The sequence below is a fragment of the Vigna radiata genome, chromosome 7, assembly GCF_000741045.1.
Source record: "Vigna radiata var. radiata cultivar VC1973A chromosome 7, Vradiata_ver6, whole genome shotgun sequence".
Lineage (NCBI taxonomy): Eukaryota > Viridiplantae > Streptophyta > Magnoliopsida > Fabales > Fabaceae > Vigna > Vigna radiata.
Genome location: NC_028357.1, coordinates 30,447,113 through 30,463,811, shown reverse-complemented (window position 1 = coordinate 30,463,811; position 16,699 = coordinate 30,447,113). Strand labels below are relative to the sequence as shown.

The window sequence follows — 16,699 nt, the reverse complement described above, 5'->3', positions numbered from 1 at the left end:
GGGGGGGGGGGGAATACACATCACACTTATTTCATGAATTCTTACAATCCAATGGCATTTTATCTCAAAGATCATGCCTATCAACCCCTCAACAAAACGGGGTGGCTGAACGGAAAAATCACCATTTGCTAGATGTTGTCCGCACTCTTTTACTAGAGTCATATGTGCCATCACGATTTTGGTGTGAAGCCCTTTCCACTGTTGTTCATCTTATAAACAGATTACCATCTCCTTCCATAAATAATGAATCTCCTTTCACTCGATTATTTGGTCACCCACCCGATTACTCCACTCTTCGTATCTTCGGTTGTACATGTTATGTCTATCTTCCTCCACACGAGCGCACCAAGCTCACTGCACAATCTGTGGACTGTGCTTTTCTCAGCTATTCTCCTCATCAAAAGGGCTTTCTATGTTATGATCCTAACCTTTATCGAATTCGAGTCTCTAGAAATGTCATTTTTCTAGAAAGTGTATATTTTTTTGCAAACCATCATGACTCGTTCTCTTCCCCAATTTCTGTTTTGCCATTGTTTTCTAATTCTTCTACAGGTCAATCCCATGGGTCCCTTCAAGATACTTCCTTGGATGCTGATCCAGTACAAGCTCCAGAACCAGAACTAGCTCCTTTACGACGCATTTCACGCATTGGTAAGCCCCAAGAAAGGTATATATGTTCCATGACAGCAACATTATCATTTATTCCTATTCCTTCTTCTTATAAACAGGCAATGCAAATGAATGTTGGAAAAAAGCTATTGAAAGTGAACTTCTCGCCTTGGAAGAAAATCAGACATGGGATATAGTGCCATGTCCTCCATCTGTTAAACCTTTAGGCAACAAGTTTGTGTTCTCCATAAAGCTGCATTCGGATGACTCCATAGACCGGTACAAGGCGCGACTGGTTGTGCTTGGAAATAAGCAAGAGTATGGCCTTGACTATGACGAGACTTTTGCTCCAGTTGCAAAGATGACCATTGTGTGAACTATCCTTGCTCTTGCTGCATCCAAATCTTGGCCATTACATCAAATGGATGTAAAAAAATGTATTCCTCCATGGTGATCTTAAGGAGTAAGTTTACATCACACTTCTTGGTGGTATGTCGACTCTCTCCCCGAATACTGTTTGCAAATTGAAACGATCTTTATATGGCTTGAAGCAGGCCCCAAGAGTATGGTTTGAAAAGTTTCGCTCCANTCTTCTTGGTTTTTCTTTCAATCAAAGTCAGTATGATCCATTACTCTTCCTTCAACGGACTCCTAAAGGGATCGTCGTACTTCTTGTTTATGTGGATGACATTGTGGTCACTGGTTCTGATCAAGATGCTATTTCTAGAANNAAACAAATGTTGAATTCAACTTTTCACATGAAAGAGTTAGGTCATCTCAATTATTTCTTGGGTTTATAGGTGCATTACCATCCTGAAGGTATTTTTGTAAATCAGCTTAAATGTATTCAAGATTTGGTCCAGCTAGCGGGACTCACCAATGCTACCCCTGTTGACACTCCAATGGAAGTTAATGTTAAATATAGGCGACATGAAGGAGAGCTTCTTGACGATCCCACTCAATATNNGAAACTAGTTGGTAGTCTCANCTATGTNACTATCANTCNCNCTGATATTTCTTATGCTGTACACANTGTTAGTAAGTTCATGCAATCTCCAAGGCACTTCCATTTTTCAGNAGTANAGCGTATCATTAAATATCTCCTTGGCACCTCAGGTCGTGGTTTATTCTTTCCTGGTAATTCATCTCTTCAACTCCAAGCTTATAGTGATGCTGATTGGGCTGGTTGTCCAGACACTAGGAGNTCAACTACTGGNTGGTGTATGTTCCTAGGGAATGCTCCTATTTCATGGAAATGTAAGAAATAAGACTCAGTCTCCAAGTCGTCCACTGAAGCAGAATATCGTGCAATGTCTGCTGCTTGTTCTGAAATAACATGACTACGTGGTCTTCTTACAGAGCTTGGAGTTTCTCAAGCACAACCCACTCCACTACATGCTGATAACACCGGTGCCATACAGATTGCAGCAAATCCAGTTTACCATGAACGGATGAAACACATTGAGGTCGACTGTCATTCTATCCGAGAAGCATATGATCGTAGGGTCATCACTCTACCACATGTCTCCACAGTTGTTCAAATAGCTGACATTTTCACTAAATCATTGCCACGCCAACGTCACAATTTTCTACTTGGCAAATTGATGCATGTAGATTCACCAGCATCAATTTGAGGGGGGATGTCAATGAATGGAAATGATATGCAACGGTTATTCTCTTAAATAGGATGATTAAATGTAATAAATGTATATGATATTTTAGCTTATTTAGTGGGCTGAAAATCAGCTTGACAGATTGTAATTATTTGTATATATATGAAAGTTCTCCAGCAAGAGGGAACACAATTTTCTGGCTCAATCCTTTCTAAATTTAACAATGATGTCCTCTTTCATCATAAGCCACAACTCTTTAATAACTTAAAGTTATATTTATCTTGAACTTGCATATCATCTAATCAATATTTTATTTTCCTTTTTAAAAAAATTATCAGTTTTTGCTCTATGAAGATTGATATGATTAAGGATGGAAACGGGTCGGGTTCGGGCCGGATAGTATGATACCCGAACCCGACCCGCATGTACAAAAGTGTACCCGCTACCCGCCCCCTACCCGCCGGGTATCCGCATAAAAAAAACCCGCGGATTTTTTCCAACCCGCGGATATCCGTTGGATACCCGTTAACAGAAATTCTGACCCAAACTCTATTTTTCTTTCTTTTTCAAAATTTATAAACCCTAGATCTTCACTTCAAACTCAGATCTACACCAAAATATTTCAGATCTGCATCAAAACATCTCAGATTTATACTTAAGAATCTCAGATCTGCACCCAAAAATTCCAGATCTGTCTCTCGTCGTCGCTCACGGTGTGGTTCAGCCTCTCAAGCTCTGCGAACGGGATGATCCTGCTACTACTGGTTGGCTTCACCGTCGGGATCACCTCCTGCTGGTTGGCTTCACCGTTGGCCGCGGGTAGAGTCGTGAATGGTGGAAGAAGAAGCTGCAAACAATGACAGCAGTACCGTGAGGTCTTTGCAGTGTGTGATTCTTGTTATTGGTAGGTGGGGAAAGAAGAAAGGAAAGCAAGTTTGAGAGAGAAGAGAGAAGAAGAAAGAAGAAGGGAAGGAGGTGTCGTGTGAGAGAGAAAAATAAAGAAGAAGGAAAGGAAGTATGAGAGAGAAAAAGAAAGAAGAAGGGACTTTTCACTTACCTCTACACACCACTAGGACTTTTCACTTCCCTCTACATACCACTAGGACTTTTCACTTCCCTCTGCACACCACTGTCAGCCAAATTTAAAACATATATTTTAATTTATTTTTTAATTTCATAAAATAAATAGGGGTAAAATTAGAATTTTGGTTTTTAAACGGGTAACGGGTATCCGCAGGTACGGATAGGGTGATACCCGAACCCGATCCGTTAACAAACGGATATTAAAATACCCGTTACCCGCTACCCGCAGGTACTAAATATCCGCGGGTACTAAATACCCGTAGCGGATTTTACCCACGGATACCCGCGGGTACGGATTTTTCTGTCATCCCTAGATATGATATATAGTTATTGTTTCAGTAAACATCTTTAAGGAAAATAGATTTATATATTGCAAAAACAAATAAATTTAATTGGTACGTTACGTGGAAAACTATTTCTCAATTTTTTTTTTAATTTACTTATTACTATATGAGACGTGATTAGGAAGATTTCAATAAATAATTTAAAATATTCGCATTCCTTAAGAAAAAACAACATCTTTACATTAAAAAAATATATTTAATAATAATTAAATTTTGAATTAGTCACTATATTAACTAAATTAAAAATCATTATACGAATTAAAATATATTTATTTTTAAATAATTATATTATAGTGATTTTATCGACAAAATTTATCAACAGAAATAAATTTATTAATAAATTTTAATTATCAATTATTTTTATGAATGGATGTTTAAATTTTTATTATCAACGAATTTTATTAAAAAAGTTATTACTTATTAAAAATTCAATCGACAAATAAAAGATGTATTATTAATGAAAAAATTTGTCAGTAAATAAAAATGTATTATTAAAAGAAAAATCTGTTAATAAATTTAACGATAAATGAAAAATATATTATCAAACGAAAAAATTTGTCAATAAATATAATATGAAAAGAACAACGAATAAAAACACAATCTCTCCTTCTCTTGTGCGTGCCTTTCCCGTTTCTTCTGGTTGTCGGCATCACATAGAATAAACCTTGAACTTTTGTTCTAGTGACAATGTCATCCTCCTCCACCCAACACAACATTTTTGTTTTTGTGAAAACCATTGAATCCTTCAATCCCATTGCTATCGTTATTGAGGATCCTAATAACGTTAGGATTATTGGGCATCTTAATAACGTTAAAACATACATCATATCAAGATTATCAGAGAGACTCATAAAGGAAAAAGAAAGAAAATGCTTAGCAATTTATGAATAAATTAAGCAACTTATGCTTTAAGAAATTATTTACAAGTGTAAATTTTTCAAAATTAATTAAAGTTAAAATTTTCGTAAATGTATATGTTAAAAACTAATGTATTTTATTCTCTACAGAAAATTGTTGTATTTTGTTATTGTGTTTATTTTTGTTTTTAAAAATAAGAGTCACTGATACAGTATATATATTTGTGATGAATGAATAAATCTTTGAATTTCTAAGTCACTTAAACATGAGAAACACTTCCAGGTGGATTCTCTTATGAAAAGCTATTTAAGGTAATATTTTATGATGTTCAAATTATTATATTTAAAACAATAATTGAGGGCGTTTCAGAATTCAATTCAAAGATGAATTCTGAGCTCTCACTAACACACGTGACGTGAAAACGAAGACCAATAATATTGAAATAGAAAATAAATTTTGAATAAGCTGTAGTGACTTCACATTGCAGTGTTGTAAAATAATGAGAAGATGAGGAAAGGCACCGCACGTGTTCTCTCCTACGACACAGTATGCAAGACCTTACGCAGATGTCGCACCTTATCCTCAACCTTAGACTTTCAAACTTTGACATTCACTTTTCTGGTATCAGTTTTCAACCTACAATTTTCTTTTATAAAAAGTCAAATGAGAGAAAGCTGACTCAGGAAAACAAGCTTTTCAATAATTGCAACACAGCATTACATAACATGTACACACACAGTCAGAGCAGCTTCATATTATATATATAATATAACTGCTACGGCATGGCGGCTACTTTGATGTTTTTTATATTTTGATGGGTGTGAAGCTCATACAATAATGTTTTTTATATTTTGATTACAACAAAGGAAAGTATGGAGGTGCAGAAAGAAAAATCCTAAAAGCACATTGCAAAAAGAGAGGGAAAAATCAATAGTCCGTATCACACCAAAACGCTGACATTAATTTCTAAGGCATTCGACCATTTTTCAAATTTATGACAAAATTGTATCACTTTTGTATTCAATTAGTAAGCAAACAACAACGATAACAGAAATGGGAGATAGACCAGAGTAGAGTAATGTGTTCTATTTAACAAAAAATTGGGTGATAAGAGGATATCAACCAATATTTACGAGATCATTATTAATGAATTTTAAAAAAAATTAAACTAACAAACATATCTTCAGCGTTTTCTTGAGTAATTGGACATAATTTGACACATTCACACCGTATTTCCAAACTCTATTAATTTGTTAGGATGAGTTGTGTAGTTCGGGAACCTTTTTAATATTTCAGAAAATATTTCCAAAAAACATATTAAAACTTCAAAGAATAATTTTCAAGTGTGTATTAGAAAAACTTCTTTTAATATAAGGTGCAGAAAGTGATAATATAGATGTACTAAAAGAAAAAGCCTCTTAAATGGTGCAGGTTGATCCACCGATTCTTTTTTAGGGCGGGAACAACAATTTGTTAAGCCATCCTATTTTAAAATTTGGTCTCAACGTTTTTGTCACTGCCATTACGCTTATTTTAAGAAGAAAACTGAAAAATAGAAAAACGCCAGTAAAAACACAGCTTCAAGGTCAAAGTTTGATTTTTAAGATCAACTTACTGCATCATCTATTTGAAACGAAGGATTCTTAACTTGATAGGCCTCTGAATGAAAATAAAATAACGTAAATAAATTCAAAGTGAATAAAGCTGCAGATGATCGAAGATTATAAAGTAGATAACATCAAGAGCTGCTTCACCCAAATTAAACTACCTTAATGTCCATCCCCGGATTTCTTTGATATTGCAATGACATTGAAGTTGAGGGAATCTGGATTTTTCTGGATCATGCTCTGGATCACTTTAGCTGCATCCTGTCGTAAATTTATCTACACATATTACTAACTAAAAATAGTTCAGCAGAGAAAGAAGCATGCAAGATGAAAGATAGTAAACCCAGTAGCCTCAGACATGATCAAATAACAAGGAACTCCAAGGGTTGAAAATGGGTTTCAGCCCTCCCAAATTTTACTACATGGGGCACAAAGAAAAAGGCTATATACAAGCTGATGAAGGTGGAGAACTATGAGAAAAAAATATATACCAAGGATACTTATAATGGGTTTTTGTAGGATTTGACGTGAGAGGGCAAGCAATTAAGTTGAACGAAATTTCCATTTAGTGATAGAAAGTAAAATACAAAGACAAAAATGATATCTCAAACCCTCTCTCGCACACAAATAGACTGTTTTTTCCCATTCTAGTGTAATTTCGAAAAGAAATCGCAATTTGTTTCTAAATTGCATGACAAATACGACTTATTTTACTTTTGAACTAAAGTCGACCATGGCAAATACGATTTCAGTTTTTTTTATACGTCTTCTTTGTCATGCACAATTTTGGTGTGATTTCAAAAATCAGAGTTGAAGTGCGATGAAATAGAAAATGGAATCGATGGAAGGCACTACTACAATGAGACTATTGTCACAAGAAATTTTTGACATGGGAAGCTAGAGAATTCTTCTTCACCAAAACTCTTGCATCTACACCCTTCAACAAAGTGTGGTTACAGAAAGCAAGAATGGACACCTTTTAGAGGTATCCCATTCATTAATGTTCCAGATAAAAGTTATGAAGAGAAGCTGTCTTACGACAGTTCTCATTAATAAACTCTAATGAACCGCTGGATCTTTGTACTCCTATATCAGCTGCTTGCCATACTCAAGAAATATGTCCTTGACTTGTAAAAAAAGGGACTAAAAAAAGTCGCCAGCCATAACACATTTAAAGAGTAGAGAGAAATTGGTAGCAAAAATCCAAAGATGAATGTCTAGTAGACCGGGGATAGAGCTGAAGGTTGTAAGGAACTTGATATATTAGACACTTATAAGGCCCGATATCATCTACAGCATACAGTTAGTATAAGCATTGTCCAACTGACAGGCATCTAGAGGCAGCCAACTGTAAATTGAAATATCCCATGGGAACTTCAGGCAAAGGAATTATCGAAGGGTTTGCAAAATCTAAATGAGCAAGATCAACTGATGTTAGTAAGTCCACAACTGGGAAGAAGGTTATAGCATAAGCACAAAGGTATGGAGAAACCTTGTTACATGGATAAGCAAAATACAATCTCCTTTGTGGCAGGGAGAAGTACGGATGCTAAGTTTGTGGAAATCATAAAATGCTTATGGCCATTAATTTGTATTGAGAGGCTCTACATGATCTAACACTCTAGAAAAGGTCTATGAAGCTATGAAGTAGCAGTGAAATCAGTAACAAGCAAGGTTCACAAGCCTGTCCAGAATGATCAAACAAGCATGTCATAGTTAATAGGAATCATATCAGATATGAAATTGTTTTTATGGGTTATCAAACTATCAATATCTTCTATATCATGGAACCATGATGCATGAGGACTTAGAAAGCCTTTCAACATTTGGGTTTGAATTCATATATGGTAAGCTAGAAATGATTAATATCTATTCAACAGGTTGAGGTTGAATGTTGGAGAGGCTCTTGGTCATCATAGGAGGTGGTGCTTAATGCCAGTAGCTGTAAATTTTGTATGTTTATGCTAATTTCTGAATTGTATCCTGATTGATGATTGCTACTTTAAAAGTAATCACCTATCTATAGTTAGGGAAGCTTTAGCCTATTTCATGTAAATTATGTATTCACAGAATAGCAAATACAATTTCTTTCTGAAGCCTCTTTGTTAACTAACTTTACAAACTCAAATTTAAGTCACTAGCTATCTGTAAATTTTCTCCTAAGATTTGGGTGCCCCAATGCCAGAATCACTTACACATTTGTGTTTGTTTCTTCATCCATCATTTAAAATTCAAAAGTGACAACAGATTTACTAGGATTTGCAAACTAAAACAGATCCTTTAGATAAATACATGTTTTTAAGAATCAATAGAAATATAGCCCTGACAGGAAATTTACCCTCAACAAAGTACTTGGTGATGATACACCATGAGATATTGGTCCTGACTTTCTTCCATCAAGCTCATACAGTTGACCTGCATATCATACAATTGCTGAGAAATTAATCACATGAATATTTTGCAACTGCAAAAGGAGAACAACAAATTCAACTGGACATGAATAGGATCATACATAGATCATACATAGCTTTTAATATAGCTGGTTTACGATTTAGACATTTACTTTGCCTACTATAGTGGTGTTGTTGATAAAATTTTTCTTTTTATGAACATAACACAGACAAAAAAAGTTAATCAGTTATCAACATATAAAATTACCATCCACACAGGCAAAGGCGATGAAATGAGTGTCCACATTATCTGATGCCTGCATTGTAATGTAAAATCGTTGTAAGACAAGAAAGGAAACAGTTAGAAAGAAACAATTTTGTTGTTGCAAGGTGGAGAGGGTTGTTATCTATATTTACAATACTATCCAGGTTTTGCCTCACGGTATGACATCATTCTGATAGTTATATCTTCTAAAACCCTCGGTGATAATTGCAAAATCATCCAACCCAGGTGCTATTAGTATTAAGCATTTCATATTGATGGGTCTAGCAGTTCAGATATATTTTCCATTCATTTTGTTCCATCCGCACACTAAATTGCATCCAAAGATGATTTAACCATTTTTTCACATATACAATAAAAATGCTTCCCCTTGACCTATATAATTTTCACTTTTTTATATATCAATGAAGAATTTAATTAGGATGGAAAAATATGGCCCACAATGCGTTTAGGGAGCACACAACGTAAAGGATAGTTTCCAAGATTTGTACCTGTAACCTCCACATCATAAGGAAGCAACCTTACTGTTGCACCAGCATTTTCCCACAAGAAAGCCATTAAGAATACGAGGAGAAAATTACGAATAAAAATTGGAGGATACGGAACCATAATGGAAAAGTGAAAAATAAAATACAAAAAAGAATCAGAAGTTGCAAAGCATCCAATCCCACCAAGTATCTGCTAACAAAATTCCTTTAAAAAAACCATGTTACTCACACCAAATAGAAGCCAATTGCCTAATTCTATCTCAATAACCAACTAGACCAAGTAAATCCTCTTAAAAATAGGATTATTACTCTTTAATCAAGTGCATCAAATATTGGCATATAATGCACATTGCTGTAAAAAGAAATGTCTTAGCTCCCTTTTTTGGCTCATAAAGCTAAATCCCTGTGTGTAATTCATAGAACTTAAATGAAGGAAAATCCAAGTAGGAAGCAGGGTTTGGCTACGATGGGTTGGTACCTTCTCATAATTTGTTTGACTAGTTTTCAAAGAAACATCTTTGTATATAACAACTTAAATTCAACATTTGTTCAAATCTCTAGTGTAAAAGCCCAAATCTAATGTCTACGACTACTCATCACAGAAGAACCTAAAAAAGGATGTTAAATAAAAGTCCCTGCTGAAATATCAGTTTATCATATTGAAAGAATAATGATAATAACAAACAACTAAGATTTTCAAGATAATAAATCTGATTCCCAAGACTAGTCATTATAAAAAAACCTACAAATTAAAACTGTGTTATGTAAAAGTCCCTACTTTGGTATCAATTTATCATTGCCAAAGAATAATGACAACATCAAATAACTAGAATATAAAAAGGCCAAACTGAATCTCTCATTATTACTACACCAGTTATCTGTTTCACCTCTACATCACATCATAACGCCCCAATTATTGTTGCTTTAAATTTAACAAATAAAGTACCACTGTGTCGCCAGCAGTGGCTGCTACTGAATGAGCAACTTCCATCTCCCTGTCATTCTCGAGAAAGGCAGCCCGCTGCACGGAAGTTAGAAATACCAAATTAGCATTATATTTAATTGGCTATTAGTGTCATTTGTTTGCATTTATGAAATGAGAAACACAGATAAGTTTTGGGTTGGAAGAAATAAAATACCTGCAATGGATCCATGCTGGCAGTAGATTTAAAGAACTTGTCAAAAAAGGACCCCTCAACTGATAACAACAAGAGCAGCACAAACTAATTAGATATAATGGTTGATACACTATAAACTTAAACCGAGGCTGTGATTGTTAAAAGCCTACCAAGCTTGACTTCGGAAGTTATGTTCCCAAGTGCATGAAGCAGACCTATCGTACCACAAGCATTACCCACGGTTTGCTTCATAAAGTACACTTTACTGCTATAATCCTACAGCAGAACAACAACAAAAAAACTCTACTCAATGCAGGTGCTTCATAGATAGACACGCAGTTAAAAAGTCAATTATATGATATATGCTACCTGACATTAAGATTTATTGGACACTATTTAATAAAATAACCAATTAAGTTTGAAAGACGATCTATAATTAATAATACCCTACAGTCCAAACAAAATGCGGAATGCTTTGAATCAAGGAAAACGAATAGTCACAGACAGATGAAAAGACTCCATAAATAGACATATCCACTCGGGCACTCACCTTTTTTTCATTTTCCTGTTGCAACCTTTCTTCTTCAGTCTTATAAGAGGAAATAAAAAAAAAACTCACAAAATCAGAAGCAACAGATATGAAAATGACTTGACAGTAGAAACAAAAATTGGAAAAAGAAAAACTCACATGTTTCGTGAGTTGAAACTAACCTTTGCGGTAATGGGATAAAGAAAAAGCACAGCAAGAACTGGCTTCGGAACCATTTCCAGAAGCTCGTCATCCAAGCCAAAAACATCACAGCACTCTGCCTCTTCCATTGGAAGGCCAAGACCCCAGAGGAACTGTAATTCATCAAAGAAAACACTTAAATTATGTACGCTACCAAATAGAGTATAAAATTGTAAATCCAAAATGAAAGCGAGAAATTGTTTGGCAAAATTAGTTATACGCGTAACTGTTCCATGAACAAACGATCATAATCGAAGGCACGATTGAAACATTTCGCTCAATGAGAAGGAAATAGGATGAGAGAGAATGCCTGGTTCATGACATCTGGGTTAGCTTCAAGAGGAAGCCACCTTTTCGCAGATGGGCGTTCGTCTAAGGTGGCCATTCTAATTTCTTTCTAGTTTCTCCTGCTGTTATGTTATTCTCTTCTTCTGACTCACTCTTAAACATTCAGAACTGAGATTACTATATATCATTGAATTTGTGGGCCTTATTGGGCCTTTGCTAAGTGCGCAGTTTTAGCAAGTAAATCTGTAACATAAAATCCATTATATTCACACCTCCTGCTTCTTAATCGCACCTCTTTTCTTCTTCTTTTTTCTTTTAGTTTTTTGTTTTATTAAAAAGTATCTTTGCGTAACCCTTGGCTTCCAATTATCAATAAATGAACAATGAGAAACTCTGTTCCATTTTATTTCATTCTTCCCCTTCCTTTTCATCTCCTTCAATGTCAAATTGCAGAGAAATTTCACTATCTAGGAAGTTGACTACAGGGTCTAGATACTAATCTAAACAATGGGGGTGTAGGAAACATTTGTTCTTTTTGCTTTGCGTTATAGTTTAACATTTTGTATTTTTTTTTCCTAAGTGTCTTAATTTATTCGTGTTTTATGACGGATTTTTCTTTTAATCATATTTAGGGCAAAAATTAATGAGAAACATAATGTGATAGGTGATGATTATTTAAAACTATATAGTAATCAAAATAATTAATTATTCATTAAAAATCAAGAAATATCTTTATGACGCATTGATATAAAATTAGTTTTTTATGCGATAACCATGAAAGAACCTTGCGTAAATAAATAATAAATACAGAAATTTAAAAAAAAAAGATTTGTAATGTTTTTATCATCTATCACTTGACTTGAACCAACTAATAAAATGGTTTGAAAAATTGAATAAAAATATTGATACCAACTTAATATCACCCTCAAATAAATAATAAATTCCCTACCCGGATTAATTTTGTCTGTGTCTAGTTGGGTGACTATTTATGGAGGAAAATAAAATTTTAACACTATTTTTTGATACCATTTTGACACTGCACACGTGTCAAAATGTGGTTGGACGATTTTGACACTGCCTCAACTTTTTTAATTTGAAATCATCCAATCACATCTTGACACGTATGCAGTGTCAAAATAGTGTCAAAAAATGGTGTTAAAATATCATTGTCCATTTATGAATTATAAACGTACATTACATTGTATTGTCCGGAAGAGAGCAAATGAGTGGTGTGTAAAATTGATTAAACAGAAACAATTTCATAAATATTTAAAATATTTAACTTCTATAGTAATTACGTGAATTATATATATATATATATATATATATATATATATATATATATATATATATATATATATATATATATATATATATGGGAGAGATGGTAAGAACATATAAAATAAAAAATAAAGTATTAGATTTAATAGGTGTTTTAAAATAATGAATAACGTATTTTAGTGTTAAAATAATTCAATATAGAACACGTTTCATTATTTAAAACACTCGTATTCTTTTTAAAAACTCGTTTTCTAAGTTCTTTTTCCTTCTCTCTTAGATTTTTGACTCCTGATTCATCTATTTGATGATCAATAAGTGTCTAGGAGATAACGGTGATGAATTCTCCATTATCTATAGATCGGTTTTTCGTGCTATAGTAAATAAGTTTTTGTTCTTTTTTCTTTAATTATTAGTTTAAGACACATGCAACTAGAATCTCTCACATGTGTCTTCTACTCTCTTTTTGTAGCTCTTTGTCAATCAGTAGTCCTAAGTACTAACTTTGATCATGATTTTGTGATTTGTAAGCGTTTTTAGAGTTTCGTGAGCTAAGACAAGGATATTGCGCTGGATAGAGTTTTGGTAGTTTTTTCGATCAGGTAAGGGAAGCTAGGGATCTTTCTTTGATTATATTTTTATGGTTAAAACCATTTAGACGTCCCTATTTTCGTAAGGTATTCCCAATTTGGTCCCCTTCTTTTAAACCTTCCCAATTGAGTCCTTATAAGTGTTAATTTGAAACAAATTAGCCCCTGCCGTTAAAAATTGTTAACGGTGTTAAAATTGTGCAGAGATGAGTAGATGACGTGGTTAAAATTCTCTTTTGAAGTGTTAAAATTGTGCAGAGGTGTTAAAATTGTGCAGAGGAGAATGGGAACAATTTGAACACCTCTGCACAATTTTAACACCTCAAAAGGAGAATTTTAACCACGTCATCTACCCACCTCTGCACAATTTTAACATCGTTAACGATTTTTAACGGCAGGGGCTAATTTGTTTGAAATTAGCACTTATAAGGACTCAATTGGGAAGGTTTAAAAGAACGAGACCAAATTGGGAATACCTTACGAAAATAGGGACGCCTAAATGGTTTTAACCTATTATATTTGATATGTATGATTTATGGTTGTTAGTATGTTATGTTGACTTAGTTGAAATTGGACTACTTGTTCTAATGTTAATTGTGATTTCAATGAGTGTAATTAGCTATTTGATGCTTGATTCCTTGGATGATGTTATTTTAGACTTCATTAGTCATTAAGTCCTATTGTGGTGTTGCTTAAAGGTATACAATTAAGGTGATGTTGAGAAGTGGAAATTAGATGGAGTTATAGGTAGTTTTTGGTCTAAAAATGTGATGTTGATATGTGAGATTTTGAAGTAAAGGTTGAATGGGTGAGACTAAGTTTTTGAGTCTGTTCTAGGGTCATTTAAAACTTGTTTAAGCTTTCAGATATGAGAAATCTGATGTAGAAATTGGTGGTAGTTAATATGGTATACTTTTGTATGGTTTTTGGTTCATTTTAGTGGTTTTAACTAGTTAAATTTTAATGTAGTAAGGTTGTGTTGAAGTAAAGGGTTTGAGGTCAGTTGTTGGGTCATTTCTAACTAGTTTAGGCCCATAAGTTGTTAATTTATATATTAGAAAGTGTAGAAGTCAGTTTAGGTAATTTGGAGTAGTCAAGTTGGTTTAGTGTATCTAATTTGAGTTATAAACTAGTTTTTAAATCATTTACGGTATTTATGATGGCTTTTCAACTATTTAGATAAGTATGGGGAGCAACCAAGGCCAAATTAGAGGTTTTTACTCTTCTCGAGTGGCGCTCAGTGGTAATTAGCAGAGCCTAAATGCCAGAAAGCTGAGAAGTTTGGCGCTTAGCTGTAAAGGTGGCGCTTAGGTGCAAGGTTTGTGCGAAAAATGGTGCTTAGCAGCAAGGATGTGTCGCTCGACACCAATGTCTTTGGTTTTCTCTCTTTGTTGTTTCATCTTTTGGTTTTTATGGTTTATCTTAGGTATTAATTAGTACAATATGACATGTTTAATATGTTTATGAAATGTTATTAAGGATTATGAATGAGGTTAAGGTAATATTGTCAAAATGGTTCACTCAACCCAGCCCACTACGGGTTGGTCATTTAATGAGCCAACCCAACCCAACCTGTCTCATTTATCAGCTAAATGAAAAAAATTGAACCCGACCCGGCCCATCACGGGTTGGTGGATTAAACGGGTTGGCTCACTAGCTCGCTTAATTACAAGTTTTTTTTTTTTAAATAAAAAGATACAATTTTTTTGTAATTCAAATTTAATTAATTTCACTCTAAAATGATGTTAAACTCCAAAGACAATTCAAAATAAAAAAATTAATTCAAATGTAAAGCAAACCCAAAAAGCGAGTAAATAAGTTTATAATATTGATAATATTTCTGTCATTTATCCATTTATAAAATTAGAGTCTTGAATGGATAAATTTATAATATTTTTCTCTCTTGAAACATCTTTTTCTTTATTCACATTTACAATACAATAAAAAAAATGTTAACTAATAATATTGAAACACAAAATAATAAATAATTAAATTAAACTATGTGGGTTGGTGAGCCACCTACCCAACTCACTGTGACACCCGGGCATTGACGAGGGCATAAAATGATCACCGGTGCAAGAGGCACAAACAAGGAGCGGCTCCTGGCAGACTTCCAGTGAAAGGGGCACATGGAAGAATCGAACATACACCAGAATGAAAGGGATCTAGAGACTGTATAGGAGACTATACAATTGAAGGATAACTTAAAGGAATTGATTTGGCTACTCATATCAACAAAATGCATTTGTTTTTCGGTAGCCTAACCCATAAGAACTGAGTAATTTAGGGATGAGTAACCTTCCAGAAACTTTTCTTAAAAAGTGTGCGAATAAAGGTATCACAAGTATATAACCTGTTATAACTTTATATGTTTATAATTTAACCATTTATGAAATTATAATTATAAATTGTTAAATTATAAACTTCAAACTTATAAATTTTAGAATGTTAAAATTATAAGCTCATAAATTATAAAATTATAATTTATAAAATTTTAATATAATAAAATAACCGTTCACAAGTTAACAATCACATTATGTAACAGAAACATTTAAGGAAGACTCAATTGAAAAAATTATAAATTTATTAAATATTTAACATACTAGAAAAAATTATTAAAAACTCATTTAAATGTTTCCAGTGAAAGGGGCACATGTAAGAATCGGGATCTAGAGACTGTATAGGAGACTATACAATTGAATGATAGCTTAAAGGAATTGATTTTGCTACTCATATCAACAAAATGCATTTATTTTTCGATATCCTAACCCATAAGAAGAGAATCATTTAAGGATGAGTGACCTTCCCAGAACTTTTCTTAAAAAGTGTGTAAATAAAGGTATCACAAGTACATAACATGTTATAATTTAACCATTTATGAAATTATAATTATAAATTGTTAAATTGTAAACTTCAAACTTATAAATTTTAGAATGTTAAAATTATAAGCTCATAAATTATAAAACTATAATTTATAAAATTTTAATATAATAAAATAACCGTTCACAAGTTAACAATCACATGTAACTGAAACATTTAAGGAAGACTCAATTGAAAAAATATAAATTTATTAATACTAGAAAAAATTATTAAAAACTCAATTAAATGTTTCCAAATTTATTAAAGACTTAAAACATAATTAAATCTAATTAATTTATACCGAGTTTGGCTACTCATTATTAATGCATTTAAACAAATTAAACTAACAAATATAACTTCAGCATTTTCTTGAGTAAATGGATATAATTTGACCCATTCACACCATATTTCCAAACTCACAATTAATTTGTTAGGATGGAATTTCAAGATCTTTGAAAAATATTTTTTCAGAATTGTGTAGTCCAAGAACTTTTAAGTATATTTTAGAAAACATTTCCAAAAAACATATGAAAACTTAGAATCATTTTCGTCATCACTTAT

The 16,699-nt window shown here is 33.2% G+C and overlaps 1 protein-coding gene across 5 annotated transcripts; it reads right to left on the bottom strand.

Moving 5' to 3' along the window:
- Nucleotides 1-4,944: 4,944 nt before the first annotated feature.
- On the bottom strand, nt 4,945-11,583 carry LOC106765740 (ubiquitin carboxyl-terminal hydrolase 3). 5 transcript variants are annotated; one of them, XM_014650458.2, is made up of 11 exons: nt 11,434-11,583; nt 11,105-11,236; nt 10,944-10,982; nt 10,564-10,669; nt 10,415-10,473; nt 10,222-10,296; nt 8,773-8,821; nt 8,453-8,529; nt 6,276-6,375; nt 6,123-6,166; nt 4,945-5,153 (listed from the first exon to the last, which is right to left on the bottom strand). In XM_014650458.2, the coding sequence occupies exons 1-9, from the start codon at nt 11,506-11,508 to the stop codon at nt 6,277-6,279; spliced, it is 711 nt and encodes a 236-aa protein (XP_014505944.1). In that variant the 5' UTR covers nt 11,509-11,583; the 3' UTR covers nt 4,945-5,153; nt 6,123-6,166; nt 6,276. The 5 variants fall into 5 exon arrangements, with proteins under 5 accessions (XP_014505944.1, XP_022639129.1, XP_014505945.1 ...); XM_022783408.1 differs by having other exon boundaries at nt 4,945-5,143; XM_014650459.2 differs by lacking the exon at nt 6,123-6,166.
- Nucleotides 11,584-16,699: the final 5,116 nt, after the last annotated feature.

Bases quoted from the DNA above. Each gene is read 5' to 3' on its own strand.
- LOC106765740 (XM_014650458.2), bottom strand. From the start codon at position 11,508: ATGGCCACCTTAGACGAACGCCCATCTGCGAAAAGGTGGCTTCCTCTT. The intron at 10,983-11,104 runs GTTAGTTTCAAC...TCCTCTTATAAG, and splicing joins TTTATCCCATTACCGCAAAG to ACTGAAGAAGAAAGGTTGCA. The intron at 6,376-8,452 runs GTAAATTTCCTG...AATTTACGACAG, and splicing joins CACCAAGTACTTTGTTGAGG to GATGCAGCTAAAGTGATCCA.